The 15881-nt window shown below is 39.9% G+C and overlaps 1 protein-coding gene across 1 annotated transcript; it reads left to right on the top strand.

The window, feature by feature from the left end:
• Positions 1 to 431: 431 nt before the first annotated feature.
• Positions 432 to 14251, top strand: tada2a (transcriptional adaptor 2A). The gene is made up of 15 exons (XM_038693778.1): positions 432 to 570; positions 1067 to 1173; positions 1275 to 1334; positions 1424 to 1515; positions 3346 to 3503; positions 4298 to 4386; positions 4654 to 4726; positions 4830 to 4893; positions 6955 to 6998; positions 9326 to 9436; positions 10328 to 10399; positions 11872 to 12004; positions 12396 to 12439; positions 12797 to 12876; positions 13852 to 14251. Exons 1-15 carry the CDS (start codon positions 546 to 548, stop codon positions 14035 to 14037), a joined length of 1338 nt encoding a protein of 445 aa, XP_038549706.1. The 5' UTR covers positions 432 to 545; the 3' UTR covers positions 14038 to 14251.
• The last annotated feature ends 1630 nt before the right edge of the window (positions 14252 to 15881 follow it).

Raw genomic sequence — 15881 nt, 5'->3', positions numbered from 1 at the left:
CTTTCCGCTCATATGGGCACTCTGGGAAAAGAATGAGTAGGCAAAAGGGAAACACATACCCTATGTCTGTATTAAACGTTACAAAGCATAGAGAAAGGCCAATAGTGGAAAACAGCACTGGGATAAATAACAGGAATACATTTACATTTAAAATAGAGTGGGTATTGTGAGGATTAGGGCAAAGAATAGGAAAGAGGTAGTAATAATAATAGATTAAGAATATGACTCAGTAATCTAAACATTACATGGAAGCATCCAACCGGTCTTTGTGAACATGGTCAGGTACCAGAAATTCATTTATTTGGACTCTAATCTTTGCTTTTTGATAAATATTGGATAATTTTACCTATTTGGACTAAAAACATTTTAATGAAGCCGCCCGAGACCAGGGGCTCCAACGAGACACTACTGTTGGGTCACAGGACAAAATAATTATCTCCAGAAGATGGCAGTAATGCAACACTAAGGATGCTAACTGCCGTTAAACATCCAAGAAGAAGAAGAAAAGGTCTATTCTGCTATTAGTTTTGTTAAATCATTGTCATATGGACCGTCTAGCATCTTTTGGAAGTAAGTGTCGATAATATCAGTTAGTAAAGTGTAACTGCTGCAGCTTTACACTAAACACCCAGCTCCTTTCTGAAGTTATCGTTGGTTAGCCACATTACCTTCACTCCAGCTAGCATTGCTAACGCTAACGCTAACTATAGTTACATCTAGCCTTTGAATACATGTGTTGCTAAAACAACCTGTCGTATTGTTTTCTTGTTGGATAAATTTCAGATGTTTTGCTATAAAGATGGTTGCTATTATAATTAAATCTTCCGTTACTTTAGCTTTTATGAGCAGCGTTAGCATAGCAAGCATTCAGGCTATCGTCATGTGCGAGGGTTTGTTTACAGCCGAACATTAACATTTGCTGGCTTTAACTTCGGTCTGCTTTGAATGGTTGGTCTAGTTTGTAAGGTTAAGCGATCAGTTTACATACTGAATCAACTAGCTTAGCGTTAACATGTCTTATAAGTCATTAGTGAGTAAACGCCAATCATGAGTTTGTCCATTTCAGATGATCCTTTTGATAAACCACCATGCAGAGGTTGCTCATCTTATCTAACTGAGCCATACATCAAGTGTGCAGAATGTGGACCTTCACCTTTTCTACTCTGTCTCCAGGTTAGTGCATGACAAGTACACACAAATGTTATTAGAGCTCTTATTTATTGGCAGGCCATTCAGTCCGACTGAAATGAATGAAACAAATGTTTTTATTTCAGTGCTTCACCAGAGGATTTGAATATAAGAAGCACGAGAGTGATCACAGATATGAAATCATGGTGAGTAAAATTAAAATTGTCTGCATGTATGTTGTCTCAAACACAGTCATCCACCACACACTCACCATTTATCCTCACTTTTAATACAGACATCAGACTTCCCCGTCCTGGAGCCTGGATGGACGGCACAGGAAGAGATGGCCCTGTTGGAAGCAGTCATGGACTGTGGCTTTGGAAACTGGTGAGTGCTTTGACCCAATGAAAATCGTCTCTGCTCTGCACCACTGTGCTCCTGAACTACCTCGGTTTGGGCACAAGAAAAATCTAAAATATTTGGCTTATAGACCAAAATGTGACTTTTCTAGTGTGCTGCTCTTGGATGAAAAATAATTAATAATGATGACTTGGGACGTGAGGATTTTGGGACAAAGTTTAATAAATCCTAGCCTAACTGGTTGCATTTTTTCAGAATCAGGTTTATTGCCAGGTACATTTTCACATACAACGAATTTGCCTTGATATATTGGTGCTTACATAAACATATATAAATATAGCCGCAAGCGGCAATGATCGGGATCCAAGCAAGACGTGAAAAATGCTACATTTGACATTTTCAGAGGAGAAGAACAGTTGCAGATGACATAAGAGATTAAAGTGATGAAAGAATTTAGTCTTTGAGATAATTGGGGAAATGCAAAGTTGATTTTTACAGCATCACCTTGAGATCAGAGACTGTCATTATATGTTCCTGACTACTGGGTGAAATGTTCAACCCACCTGCAACATTTTGTGTTTTCAAGGTTTAAAGTTTAAGCTGCATAAACTCTTTTAAGCTGAGGAAAAATAAGAAGAAAGTCCTAAGGATCCAAATAAAGTAGAGAAGTTATACTCACTGTGATATGAACCCCCCATTGTCAGCAAGTCTGACTCGGTCACCTGGGGTTGTGAACCCTGGAACTTCAGATCTCCAGAGTAGGTGACTTACTGACTGAGCTACTGGTGAGAGGCTGTTTCCACACACCATCTCCCAAGTTGAGGTAGTGACATCACATGTGCCAGACCCGGATAGTTTTGTCACTTTAAACTTAAAACACTTACAACAGTCAAGATGTTGGTGAGAAAATTCTGATAAAATGCAGACATTCTGCTGGTATTGGGTGTACTGTCAATCTTTTTGTCAAACTGTCAAAAAGAAATTGTTGCACACAAGTTATAGCAAGATACTGAATATCACTGCAGACTCACCGTTTGACCAATCTAAAAACCCTTTGAAACACTTGATATCGGCCATCTGGAGAATGTCTGTGTTGATTCTGGTAGCGTTTGAAGAAAGACTTGTGGAGATATAGATGTTAATTGAATTAGCATATTCTGAAAAATATAGAGTGACTCACTTCTGAATTGACCATAGGTTGCAGTGAGGCAAACATCAGTCACTTGTGGATGTGCTGAAAAAAGATTATCCTGCCAAAGTTTCAGGTCAATTGGCAAAACCGTCTGGGACGAGTTAAAAAAAAATAGGTTTTAGAGAAAAGTGATAAAAAGTCGCACAATTTGACATTTTTAGAGCAGAGGACCATTGGAGCAAAGATGCAGATGAATCCAGAGATTAAAATGATGAAAGAAGTTTGACTCTAAACAAAGCAGTTTTTGAGATGATTGCAAAACGTAAAGTTGATTATTATAGCGCCACTATGAGGTCTATGAGTGACATTTTTTTTGCCTGAGTAGTGGGTGGAATTTGCAACCCACCTGCCAATTTTCGTGCAGCAGAGAAAAAGAAGAAAGAAAGAAGAAGAAGAATGAGAACAAAAACAATAGGGCTCCAGCAGCTTCGCTGCTTGGATCCCTAAATATAGGACAATATCAAAAAATTACAAGATATACCAAAAAGAAGCAATATCATGACTTATGATGAATTCTGTGCTATTTTTATCATGAAATTGGTAACTGGGTAAAAAGCCTTTCCAGTTATTACAGACCAGTGGATTCATTCATAAACCATGGCAAACTTTCTTTAAGCTATTGTTGCACACTAACAATTTTTATTTGTTCTGTTTTTCTCCTGCAGGCAGGATGTGGCATATCAGATGCGCACTAAAACCAAAGAGGAATGCGAGAGCCACTATATGAAGAATTTCATCAATAACCCGCTCTTCGCCTCCACCTTGCTCAGCCTCCGGAAAACAAAAGACTCTTGCTTTGCAGAAGGCGCTATTCCTTTTAAACGTCAGTATCCGCATTATCTCCCTTCTTAATTTTCTTTTTCTTCACTAACGTCACAGGAAGAATAAGACAAACAAAACTTTAAAATGCTAGTAGCATTGATTGTGGGCCTCCAGAGCAGTAAATAAATAAGCAACTTTATTTATGTAGCACCTTTCAAGAGCAGAATGTCACAAAATAAGTAAGGCAACCGACATCAGTACAGACTCCTGAAGAATACAACACCATAAAAGAGAATTAATTAAATAGCTGCAGTAGATCTCTAATGTAACATGCAGAGCTCTCTGTAAGTGATCACAAGAACCTTGAATTGGATTCTGAATTTGATGGGGAGCCAGTAAAGACAAATCGAAATCTGTGTCACATGAGATATTTTGGAGGACCTGGTCAAAAGCTTGGCAACAGCATTTTGGACCCCTTGTTAACAATTCAGGGATGCTTTGCGGAGGCCGGTGAAAATGGAGTTACTAAAGAAGCAAGATGAAAGATTTGCTTTAAAAAAATATGACATGTCTCCTGAAGTCTGAAGCCGCAGGCCAGTTGGACAAAAGCAGTTGGTGAGTCAGGAACGTGTCTCAGCTCCTAGTGGCCTTAAGGAATTCCATCTGTCGCAGTTCTTGAGCACTTGACAGAGAAACATTTCTGATATTTATATACAGGACTATTAAGTATTGGAGAACTAAATCTTGGGAAACGTTTGCAGGTGGTGCATTTCATGTTTTCATTCACAATACAAATGAAATGTGTTGTATGCACAAATTTTAGTGTCTGTTTACTGTATTTCTCTGATATTACAGCCACTGATGATCCCCCTCGGCCCACATTTGATTCTGTCTTGTCTCGAGATATGGCTGGATACATGCCTGCCAGAGCAGACTTTATGGAGGTAAGGGGATGCATGTGCCCTGTACTTGATAATCTGTGTGCTAACATGGCCTGTGAACATGAATAAACAATTGAAATGGCCACTAGATGTGTCAGTATGAAATGTTATTGAAACAGTGGCTCATGGCCTTATTGTTGTCTCACAGTGAGTGACTCATCCCGTTGTTTGCTTTCACTCAAATTGTTTTCGAATTGGAACACTTCTGGGATCATTGATCGGCTATGTGTGAACTTAGACCAAACAAATAATTTTTTATTGTCATGCTAGGAGTTTGACAACTATGCTGAATGGGATTTGAAAGACATCGACTTTGTGGATGATGACTCAGAAATCCTACGGGGTGGGTAGATTCTCAATAGACTTGACAAATAGAAGATAATGGTGTGAATTACTACATTTTACAATACACTTTTATTTTTATCATGTGTATTGTTCTGTTTCAGCACTCAAGCTTTCGGTTGTTGATATATATCATTCAAGATTAAAGGAGAGACAGCGGAGGAAAAAGTAAGTGCTTTTTTAATTCACTAAAAGATGGTTACAGTATTTATTTATTCTGCATCATGTAATGACCCCTGTCTGCCAGTAGGTGGCATTATAAGCATCCACATTGACCTTTTGGAGCCCCACCTTTTCCTTCTTAATGCTTTCATGTTGAATAAATTAATTTCATACTGAATTAAAATGTACAAGGCAAACAATTTGAAACCCCTTGTCTGTATCTTCTTAATATTAATACATTCATAATGCTAATATATTTATAATTTCTAATCTAAACTTTAATTATTGTTTTGTGAAAAGCGCTTTAAAAGTCCTGGGAGACTGGAGAGTCAGCGGTGTGATTATAATTGCATATTCAAGCCTTTTTTCAGGCTGTCATTACAATCCGCAGGGAATCATTCAGGTGCAACTTACAAGCTGCAGAACCTCTATTCAGACTTTGAATATTTGGAAATGGGGGAAATGTGTCTGTCTCCTGATATTGTGCTTGCCAAACTGTTTGACATTTTGTCCAGTTTAATGCTGGCAGAGACACTTTTTTTTTTACTAAACATTTAGTAATCAATTGATAACCAAGTAATTGTTTGGTATTTTGCAAAGAAAAATGCCAAATATCTCCTGGTTCTAGGTTCTCACCTGTATAAGTATGAAATGGAACAATTCAGCAGCACCACAAACTGCAGCTTCCAAAATAACCGTAAAGTTGAATCAACACCTCTCTAAAAGAGTTTGAACAAAAAGTCAACATTTTAGAGTTTTAGATGATTTATTGCAGGACTGTGGTATTAGACTGCTATGGTTTAGTTAGGTGTAAATGGCAAATTTGAAGGAATCTTGCCTTCAGTAAGGGTAATAAAACTCAGGTTTCCCCAGGTCATGTTAGGGTCATTTGGAGAGCTAAAAGTAAACCAAAGTGACAGTCTGTGACTCCCCAAAACAGTAGGTCAGACTCTGTCTCTCCTCTCTGACTGTTGGGTTGACTGCCTGACTCAGTTGCCTCGATAAGGATGAACTCTGTGATCCATTTGCTAGGCAACCCAAGGTCGAGATTCATCTACAAAGATGAATCTTTGTAGGTCTACTAAAGATAAATACTCCCCGCCAGGATCTATCCTTCAGATTTGGTTTCATACTACACTGTGTTCACACTCTGTATTGCTGTTGCCAGTCTCCCAGGCCGGGCTTCAACAAACAATGCTGCGTAAGACATCCTGAGCTTCCTGAGACCTTGTTCTCCAAATAAGAGTTGACTTGCTCACCAAAATTTTCATCAGAGCAACTGAGTATACTTAATTAGCGTAGGTTTTGGACTATTGGTCAAACATACAAGCAATTTGAACATGCCACCTTGGGCTTTTGTGATGGGTATTTTTCAGTATTTTCTGACCTTTAATGAACTGAATGATTAATCCATGGATTGAGAAATAATTGTCAGATTAATTAATTGATGATCAAAATAATAATGCTTAGTGGCAGCCATATTTTATCTACAATAGACTTTACATTTAGTAACTGTACCTCTTTTTGAAGGTGTTGTTACGCTTTCCAGAGAAACTCCTCCACCTTCAGTCTGTCTGCTGACCTTCTTGGACATACAGTCAATCCTTGCTGTAATGCATGCATCATTAAATCAACTTAAATGAGTTTGTGCTCCCTGAGCACGCTGGAATGGCATGTTGGGCTGGCTGTGTGTTTTGTAGTTCCCTGCTCTTTCCATGACCCTTATTTTATCTCTGTGAACTGTAGCTTGTAAAGAGAGGCTTCCAGGCTCTTGACACCATCCGAAACCCTGAGCTCTGACCCCTGAACCCCACAGTGCACCTTTTGAGGGAGCTCATTACGGACCTTTCTAGCTATTTGACTTTAGTGTGAAACCCAATTACTAAACAAATTTCACCTTGCTGGTGTGTACAAGGCATGTATATATTGAGTTTTCAAATGCCATAAAGACTTTATAGACTGTAACAGCTAAGATAATTGCATATGAGTAAATGCCAGTTTTAATTTTGCAGAGAGATAGCATTAATCATTTGCATAGTAATAAATCTACATTTCCATTTCTATCAGGGTTATCCGAGACCATGGACTCATCAACCTGCGGAAATTCCAGAGTAAGTCCTCTTGTGAAACTCACACGGGCTTGGCTGTGACAGTATTCATAGCAACTCAGGGAGGCATCTGATATCTACCAGCCAAATCACGGCTGAGGGTTTCTATGGATGCATGCAAACAACTCCGATATAATAACCACCGTTAACCTCCGCGGCCCCTGGGGTTGCTGAAGTGTGGCAACGGATGGAGCTCATATTTACGATGAAGGCTGCAAATAGTCTACAGGGGCTGTGTGCCATGGCATAACTTCTTCACAGTGACTAGATACCCATGCAATGAGCGCTGCTGCCATAATGACTGAATTGCGGGGGGGGGGGGGGGGGGGCTTCATTTATTGTTCCACCTGTCACAGGTTGAATTTCAGTAATGTAATTCTTTGCATCTCTTGGGTTTTTGCATTAGAGGTCAAACAGACACGTGGAGCTGCTATGAATCACTTTATCCAATTAAACCTTTTTTTTTAAACTACGTCCGACCACCCAGCCCATCCTTACATCTCCACGTGTTGCTCTGTGAAATTGGCTGTGGTTTGGGAGTTGAACAGTTCTACCTTCATGTTTTATTTATGTATTCTCTAGCCTCCTGTTAGCCCTCCTCCCTTTTTTCCCTCCACTCCCTTATCTCCCCAGTCTTTCAAGACAAAAGGGAACTCGGAGTAGCTGTAGAGCTGCAGACTGGTTGTCATGGAGACTGTCAAAGAGTGTGTGTCTCTACGGTGTGTGTGTGTGTGTGTGTGTGTGTGTGTTTGTCTGTCATATGCAATAATGGAAGCAGTATCCAAACCCAGGAGGCTCACAGTGTCATGTCTGAGTAACTTCTCGAGGCAGATTGACCAGCGTTGTTGTTTTAGAGCAGCAGTCTGTCTGAATCCTGTGTGGGCTTGTTGCATTAAATGATTCAAGTCTGTGTTTTCTTGCTGTTGCCTTGGTTTGCGGTCAGTGTTCGTGTGCTGGTATGCAACTGCATAGAAGTCCAGTGTTGATGTCTCCATTGAACATTGTTCCGTGTGTCCACTGTTTTGTTAAGAGCATGACTTCATGTGTTTAGCCTGAGATGGCAGCTGCTAATTAGCACTCACACACAGGGAACTGATGAAAAAACTTGGCCAACACACACAACCACTCCTCTCACATCACCACAACAGCTTTCCTGTCTGGCTTTGACACTTGTCTGTTACTCAGCAACACGGGCGATGCTTTGAGACGAGCACAGCAAGCTCTTCAGAGTATGTATGCTTGTAGAGTGAGTTAAGTGGTGGTGAATATATACCCATCCAAGAGAAGGATGTGCGTGATTTCTGTTGTGCTCTCCACCAAGGCTCTGAATTAGTAAAAGGAAAATACGGTAATCTAAAAACAAAATGTAGAACACCTGGCTCTGATTAACACTTACAGTAACTTGTAAAACACTGATGATTGCATGTCAAAGTAAACCATCCCCCATAAGCCCCACAGAGTCAGAGAGCAGTGTTTTTTTAGAGATGCAGATTTTTTTAGAGTCAGACTTTATTCACCAAGTCAATGTTTACTAGGAATTTGCTTTGGTGCTGGTCATGTGTCAGTACAGCAAAATAACAATGTGAGAATAAAAGAATAAGATTAGGAACTTATTATTAGAATTGAAAGTGTGTAATAGAAACAAATATGGCTCAAGATTATTTGATTATTTAGTTTGTGCCGTTGCAACAATATTGTCTCTTAAAACTTAAAATGTGTCTGATTGTCCGCTATAAAATCAAAGGCAGAATCAAAGCTGTTAGCAGGTGTCTTATTTTTAGAATTTATCAGCTGAGTGAGTTACCCAAACTACATTAAAATAAACAAACTGTTGGCTTCTGTCTAGTCTCACATAGCCAGACCTATGTGCACATTTTGTTTTAGTGCTGTGCCAGCATTGGAGAAATGCCTTGCTGAAGCCATTTCATTTCCTGTATTGGGGAAAAAATGCAGACTTGTTTGTTTATATCTTTAAGTCAATCACAATCGTCACAATTCGGCCCAATTAAAACTAATGGCCTTCTTTGTGTATAGTACTATGTTAGCATCCTGATACGTTCAACAAAGGCTCAAGATAATGCAGTGCAACCACAGAATGATAATAAGTTACCAGTAATATTTACATGCCTGCAAGCCAGTGTTGATTCAGAGCCAATTTGGGGGAACTAAAGTAAACAGAAGCAAACTAAATTAAAGCACTTCTAATGCACTAAAAATCACAAACTATTGATGTGTAAAAGGATCTGAGGGGGTGGATTTTTCTTTCATATTTCTGTTATTTGTTTATTTCTACCGCCTGCTCACTTCTCGCCCCTCTCTCTCTCTTTCAGTGCTAGAGCGATGCTACCCAAAGGAGGTGCAGGAGCTCTATGATGTTATGAGACGATTTGCCAGAGTGGTTGGACCGATTGAACATGACAAATTCATCGAAAGCCACGCACGTTAGTATTTGGCTGAGTACACATGGCTAGGATCTGAGAATGTGTGCCACTGTCACAAACACAGAGAACTGATTTAACCAATTCTTTCCTCAACATTGCTAGATGATTGAGTCCTCAAAGGATGTTACTTTTAAGATTTATGGGAGGGTAATGTCAGATTACCCCTCTACTGGAAGTTCCCATTATATTTGTGTGTAAAACATGGGTGACAAATTAAAGAAAAAAAGTGTCTTTGAAGGTGATGTTACATACTGTGAGCCTCCAGAACAGCTTTAGTGCTCCTTGATGTCCTCGCATAGATAAGATGCTTGCCTTTGTTGTGGGAGACCTGGGTTCAATTCCCACTGTGAGACAGCCGCCATTGTGTCCCTGAGCAAGACACACCAGAGGCGTGCGACCTCTGACATGTATAACAATTGTAAGTCGCTTTGGATGAAAGCGTCAGTTAAATGAATAAATGTAAATTTAAGCTCTGTTTCTGTAATAACAACAACTGTAACCGTAACAAAATCTTCCTACAAACACCTCTAAACCTGCCGACAGTTTTTTCATAATTGATTCTGTATTAATGTATATTGTCTGCTATGTAGCAGAAGGGAGTTTCAAAACTCAGTTTCACTCTATAACTTGTATTGTGACAATAAACCTACCTCCCTACCCACCTCTGCAGCAACTAGGGGTTAAGTTTCTTGCTCAAGGACGCTTTAGTGGCAATGGGAATTGAACCCTGGTCTTCCACACCAGAGGCATGTGTCTTATCCAATTTATTCATTGTGTTGGATGAGGTGTTGAGACAGGTGAGACTTGAGCTTCGGTAGTGTGAGACAGAGTTGAGGTAACTCCCTTTGTAACAGTATGTACAGATTTGCCTTCATCTCTTTTTCCTTCCAGTGGAGTTTGAGCTGAGGAGAGAGATCCGCAGGCTGCAGGAGTATAGAAAAGCAGGGATCAAGTCTTTCTGCAGTAAGTCTAGTTTGACCTTTTCACTCTTCTGTTCAACAAAACTTTATTTTAAAGTTGCATGCCTAGGCAGGAAAAATTTATTTATATTCAGATTTGAGCTATGCTAAAGTCTTTATTTCAAGCTTGGCTCCAAATTGTTTTAATTATTATTATTTACAGCAGCACTGCATATCAGGTCTTTGGATAATTTTTTGGAATTACAATGTTTGGCTAGTTTATTGATGCATGGCACACTAATGAAAGCTCACCTGAATATTTTATTGAATTGCTATATCAGCTGCTCTTGGAATGATATCAGAGAATGGCTGGCAGCATTAATAAAAGACTTGAATATTCCCTTTACATGATTAATTATTTACGTGATCTGAGCCTTACTAATTCATTAAAAACATTGTCGACTCATCTGAAAACTGCCCATCATCGCTTTCAGAGTATTAGCCACCACCCTGAACCCAGGCGTTGGATTCGACACAACATACTTTTTGTGCTCTACGCCAGCGAGAGCCATGACGGAAGGCATTATGTTTTGGAGTCATCTGTCCATCGGTCTGTCCCATTCTTGTAAACGCGATATCTCAGGAACGCCTGGAAGGAATTTCCAAGGAATATGTCCACTTGGACTGATAAAATTTGGTTGTGAAACATGTTTTGGGCCATAACTCAGGAATTGATGACCTTGGTTGACATATGGTCGCACAATGACTTGGTGACACTTTTACTCAAAGGTCTGTGACCCCAGAATGACCTGGACAAACACATTTTTGGCCATAATTCAAGAACTGATGTGGTAGCAACAACAACATTTCACACAGATGTTTAATAAGATCAAGTGATGACAGTTTTTACCCAAAAGGTCAAAGGTCCACTTCACTTTGACATCATAATGTCTTGGAAAAGCACTTTTTACCATTATTCAACACCATAACTCAGGAGCAGAAGGGGAGATTGTGACCATATTTCAGAGTTGGTTGGACACATGTTTGAGATTTTACACACATGTTGGGTCTGGGGCGACACAATGAGTAAACGATAACTTGCACAGTCCTTCCTTTTTGAGAGTCATCTGAATCACCTGACTGGAGTGCGCCTAGCTAATCGTGATGCTGTAAGTGAGTGAGTGAGGGATTGTCACCTACAGCGCATAGCGAGGCTTTGCATCTAAAAATGCCAGAAGAAAACAAAAGCACCACCTTTTGTGTAGCTATAATTTATAAGAATCCATCTTTACATACCTGTTTAGACAACACATCTATGATAATCCTTCATTAATCAGTTCAAAAATGTTTATTCACTGGAATCATACATATTTATCATCAATTAGCGATAACTTAAATTTACCCCCAAAAAATATACCTTATACCTCACTAGATATATTATAGAGTCTGGACCGATGGGATGTAAAGTGCAACCACAAGGCAGTGATTTTAGTTTTTAAATTGTCTCCCATGACCTCTCTGTGTAACCATTCTCAGGTGCCAAGGTGTATGAGCGGGTGAAGCGAATGCGGGAGGACGAGCGGAGAAAGAGGACCATGTTGTGTGACGTGCTGCAGTACATTCAGGACGGCAGAGCCTGCCAGCAGTGGCTCAGCAAACAGGCTGCAATGTGAGACTCCAAACTTCCTGCTTGTTACCCAGTATGTAATAAAAGGGCTGGCTCCCCGGAGATGCTGACCTCTGTGCACCATGCGTGCTGAGATGAATAGGGCAGACGTTTATGTTACAGTGCATCCCACTTTAACTGCAGTCCATTTGGTATTTTTAGTCTTTTTAATGTTCCGCTGCTCTTGTTTTTTCATCCAAGGCCTTTTCCTTGGGTGGTATCCAAGTTCTTCTAATTATTCCACCTTAAAAAAAATCTTGAATGCGATGATTCATCTTTTTTTGGATGACGATCCTGGAGCCCAGAAATGCGAGTGTAAGTGGGATGTGTGTATGTGTGTGTGTATATATAAATAAGCTTGTAGAGATACTAACACTTTTCTTTCTGATTACAGAGATGCTGGCATCACTCCAGCCATCACAACAATCACAGTGTCTGGTACGAAGCTTCTCCCCACCTTTCCCTCTGTACTCCCTCCTTTCTTTTGTCTTGTCATGGCCCCAGGCACAGTCCCATTATTGCAGACGCTCCTCCATAAATACCCTCGGAAAATAGGCCCCTGCATGCATATTTATCTTGCTGTTTTCCTCTTTCAAATTAGCTGCCTTTCCTTCACCTCTAGAGCACAAATGGGACACACACTCCCACAGAGCTATATTTACACAATTTGCACAGCGTAAATATTTGTTGGCCTGTCTCTTCCAAGCAAAGGAATTAACAGCATGTCGTCAGCCTGCTATTATGGTATCTGAAGTTTAAACCAACACTGCCTGTTGTTGAATTTGTGTTCCACAGCAACAGGTAGGCGGAGCGCCCCTCCTCTCAACCTGACTGGGCTGCCGGGGACAGAAAAACTCAATGAGCGGGAGAAAGAGGTACAGCTCGCTCTTATCTGTACCTTAAGGGACATGCAGAAAGCCTTCAGTGTGCTTCAAACTAAGAATGATGTGTCGTCTGACTATGTCTAAAAGCAAAACTGTTTATACCTCTTCTGAACGGTCACAATCGAAGGCAAGGCGAAGAACTTGCTGTCATAGCCCCCTCCTGGCTGCATCACTGATCTCTCTCCACAAGCTGTGGGCCAGATTTACAGCTTCAGACATCCATCTGCCAAACAGAAGCACAAGGCTGGAGCCAGAGCTTACGTGCCATTTTAGTAAAAGTTTGCAACGTGCATCTCTTCCCTTATCATTTAGGGGAGGATCATGCATATAACAGATGACATGTTAATAGAGGGTGAATATGTATTCTGCTGGTTTAACTAAGGTCACAGCATTTACTACTACAAAGAAATTGGTGGAATCAACCACCTATTCTACCATGGTTTCAGATGCTGTCAGATGATCTGAAAGCACTTAGTTTTAAGCATACTACAACGGCGTATGAGGGCCATTCTTTTTAAGTATTACGGAGCCGAGGGAGGGGTGTAATATTCCAACAAAAACACTCTGAGATTAAAGTCGTAAATTTGTGAGGTTGTTGTATGAGATTAAAGTGTCACAACTTGGAAAAATTGTGTGTTCCGAGTTGCTTATTTTGTTTTTTTCAGTCAATAATACAAGACAGAAGGGTCAGTGCAGACATAAGACCAGAGCAGAAGCTTTGACACAGTTAGGCTAGTTATAAGGGACTGCAACAAAGCCACTTGAAAGCATGTGTCACGTTTTAGTAACTTATTGTCTAACACAATTGTCTATTGCTATTGGTCTTTCAACTGAAGGAAATATCTTATAATACTGTTGAAGGTAGTTTATATGCGATGGCTGTTATTAACATCTGCATACCCTGCTTTATAACAACAAATGTCAATGCCAAAGTCTCTAACGCTGGTATATATTTTGTGCTTGTAGTTATGCCAGGTGGTGCGGCTGGTGCCAGGGGCCTACCTGGAATATAAACAGGCCTTGCTGAACGAGTGCAGACGGCAGGGTGGGCTGCGGCTGGCGCAGGCCCGAGCGCTGATCAAGATCGACGTCAATAAGACTCGCAAAATCTATGATTTCCTAATCAAGGAGGGCTACATCACTAAGGCCTAGGAGCATTTGATTTGACCACAGAAGATATTGTGGTTAGTGGTTGTTTTTTGGTTGTTTTCTTATAATCTTGTAACATTGTAAGCCTGTGTTTTGTAAGAAGTTTAGATTGTTGCTGCTCCTTTGACATTTTGTAACATTTGTAAAGTCTGGTTGTGTTTTTGAGTCTAAAAAGTATTAAAATGGCAAAACTTTGTTGTATATTTCTCTGTCAGAAGAACAGGGGCTCATTTTTAAATGAGGATGTATTTATTTCTCCTATTTAGTGTGTATGATATTTTAACTTGCACTGAATTGGCCCTACTTGGGCTAAAATGTTTGTTAACCCTTAATTTTGCAGGTCCTATAGTTTCCTGTAATTAACTTGAAATTAACTGATATGTAACTGTAAATACATGGGAAAGTTTATGAAAACAATGCTGTAATAAGGGGAATTGACATGGTGTTCAACTGGTACTCCTTAATAATTAACTCCTATTAATTAATAGCGCAACCAAAGAATCTTTTAAGTGGCTGCTCAATTGAACATGCAAAAACTGCTTTCAATAGTAAATTAATATTTATTAGTTTCACTGGAGAAGTTCATTCAACAAAGGTCCCACTGAAATCACAACTGTTTATGAACTTAACTAATTAAACTGTGAAACTTCCCTGTAATTAGTCCAGAAAAAAAATAGTTCATTGAAGAAACTTCCTAGAAAACTATTGGGAAATTACAGATCTGGAAAATTTATTTTTATTAAATGTTTTTAAGGCAGACTTGGCTTAATCAGCATTTTACAAAACCACACAAACAATCTCAGTGCAAGTCATAAGAGCAAGCAGGAGAGTCATTGGATATTAAGTCTTGACACCAGACAAACAACTTTATGAACTCACAATATATTGATCCTCCTAATTCCGAGGAAAGCATTAAACTCAATAACAAGTTTCCTTCATGAAGTAATTTATCATTGATTCCTATCTATGAATCAACACTGCATGTTTCCTGATGTATTATATAGAGGGACATTCAGATTCAAACATTTCAGCCGATCACTGCTGAACTGTCTTTTTTGAACAATGCTCCACAGTGACAAAGTCAGTTAGTAACCTCAGTCACTCGACCTTTTCTGTAGCCGTCTGTGGATGTGTGGGAGTCGGCATTATGTGGGACAACAGTGACGAATCTAACACAGGCAGGATGCCACCGGCCTCTGACGGCCTTATCTGAGCAGAGAACAGTCGCTGCATCAAACTCAGCTCACAGCCTGATTATAACGGCTGATTCAACCTTTGATTGTTAAGGACGAGACGACCGTGGAGGAGCGTCTGAACTGAAATGCTGGAATGCAGGGACTGGATTTGGATTTAAGAGGATGTGAAAGAGAAGAAATTTATACTCCTCCCCCCCCCGGCCTCCTTGTGTCTTATCAAATCATGGTTCCACAACAAACAAGAAGCAGCATCGTAAATTACTCCATTCACTTCTGCTCATTTTCACAGGATACAGTTTTCCTCATGTCACACTTGGAGTCTTTACCCGAGACTCTGTTCCAGCCAGCCTCAACAAACTAGGCTTTAATCTATCTTCTCTCCTTTTTATTTTCTGTTTAAAGGTTGAGCTCTGCAAATAGTAGCAGTTGGTGTTCAAGTCTGCTGTGAAAGCTGAGGAAAAATTGTGACCTGAATTTTCTGGATTCAAAAGTGAGACACTATCGGAACACAGTGCACGCTGAGTGAGGATTAGTCCACTGACGATGAAGCTACTAATACTAGATTATACAATGGTTACATGATGATTTATTCTAGTTAAGTGGAGATTTCTGGCACATCTTCCCCAACTTTTAAAGTACATAGAAAAGAGA

This window comes from Micropterus salmoides, unplaced genomic scaffold (assembly GCF_014851395.1).
Source record: "Micropterus salmoides isolate LMB-PRFRI ecotype aquatic unplaced genomic scaffold, ASM1485139v1 Ms_hic_scaffold_3, whole genome shotgun sequence".
NCBI lineage: Eukaryota > Metazoa > Chordata > Actinopteri > Centrarchiformes > Centrarchidae > Micropterus > Micropterus salmoides.
The sequence above is the reverse complement of the archived record's forward strand: the minus strand, read 5'-3'. Positions and strand labels throughout refer to the sequence as shown.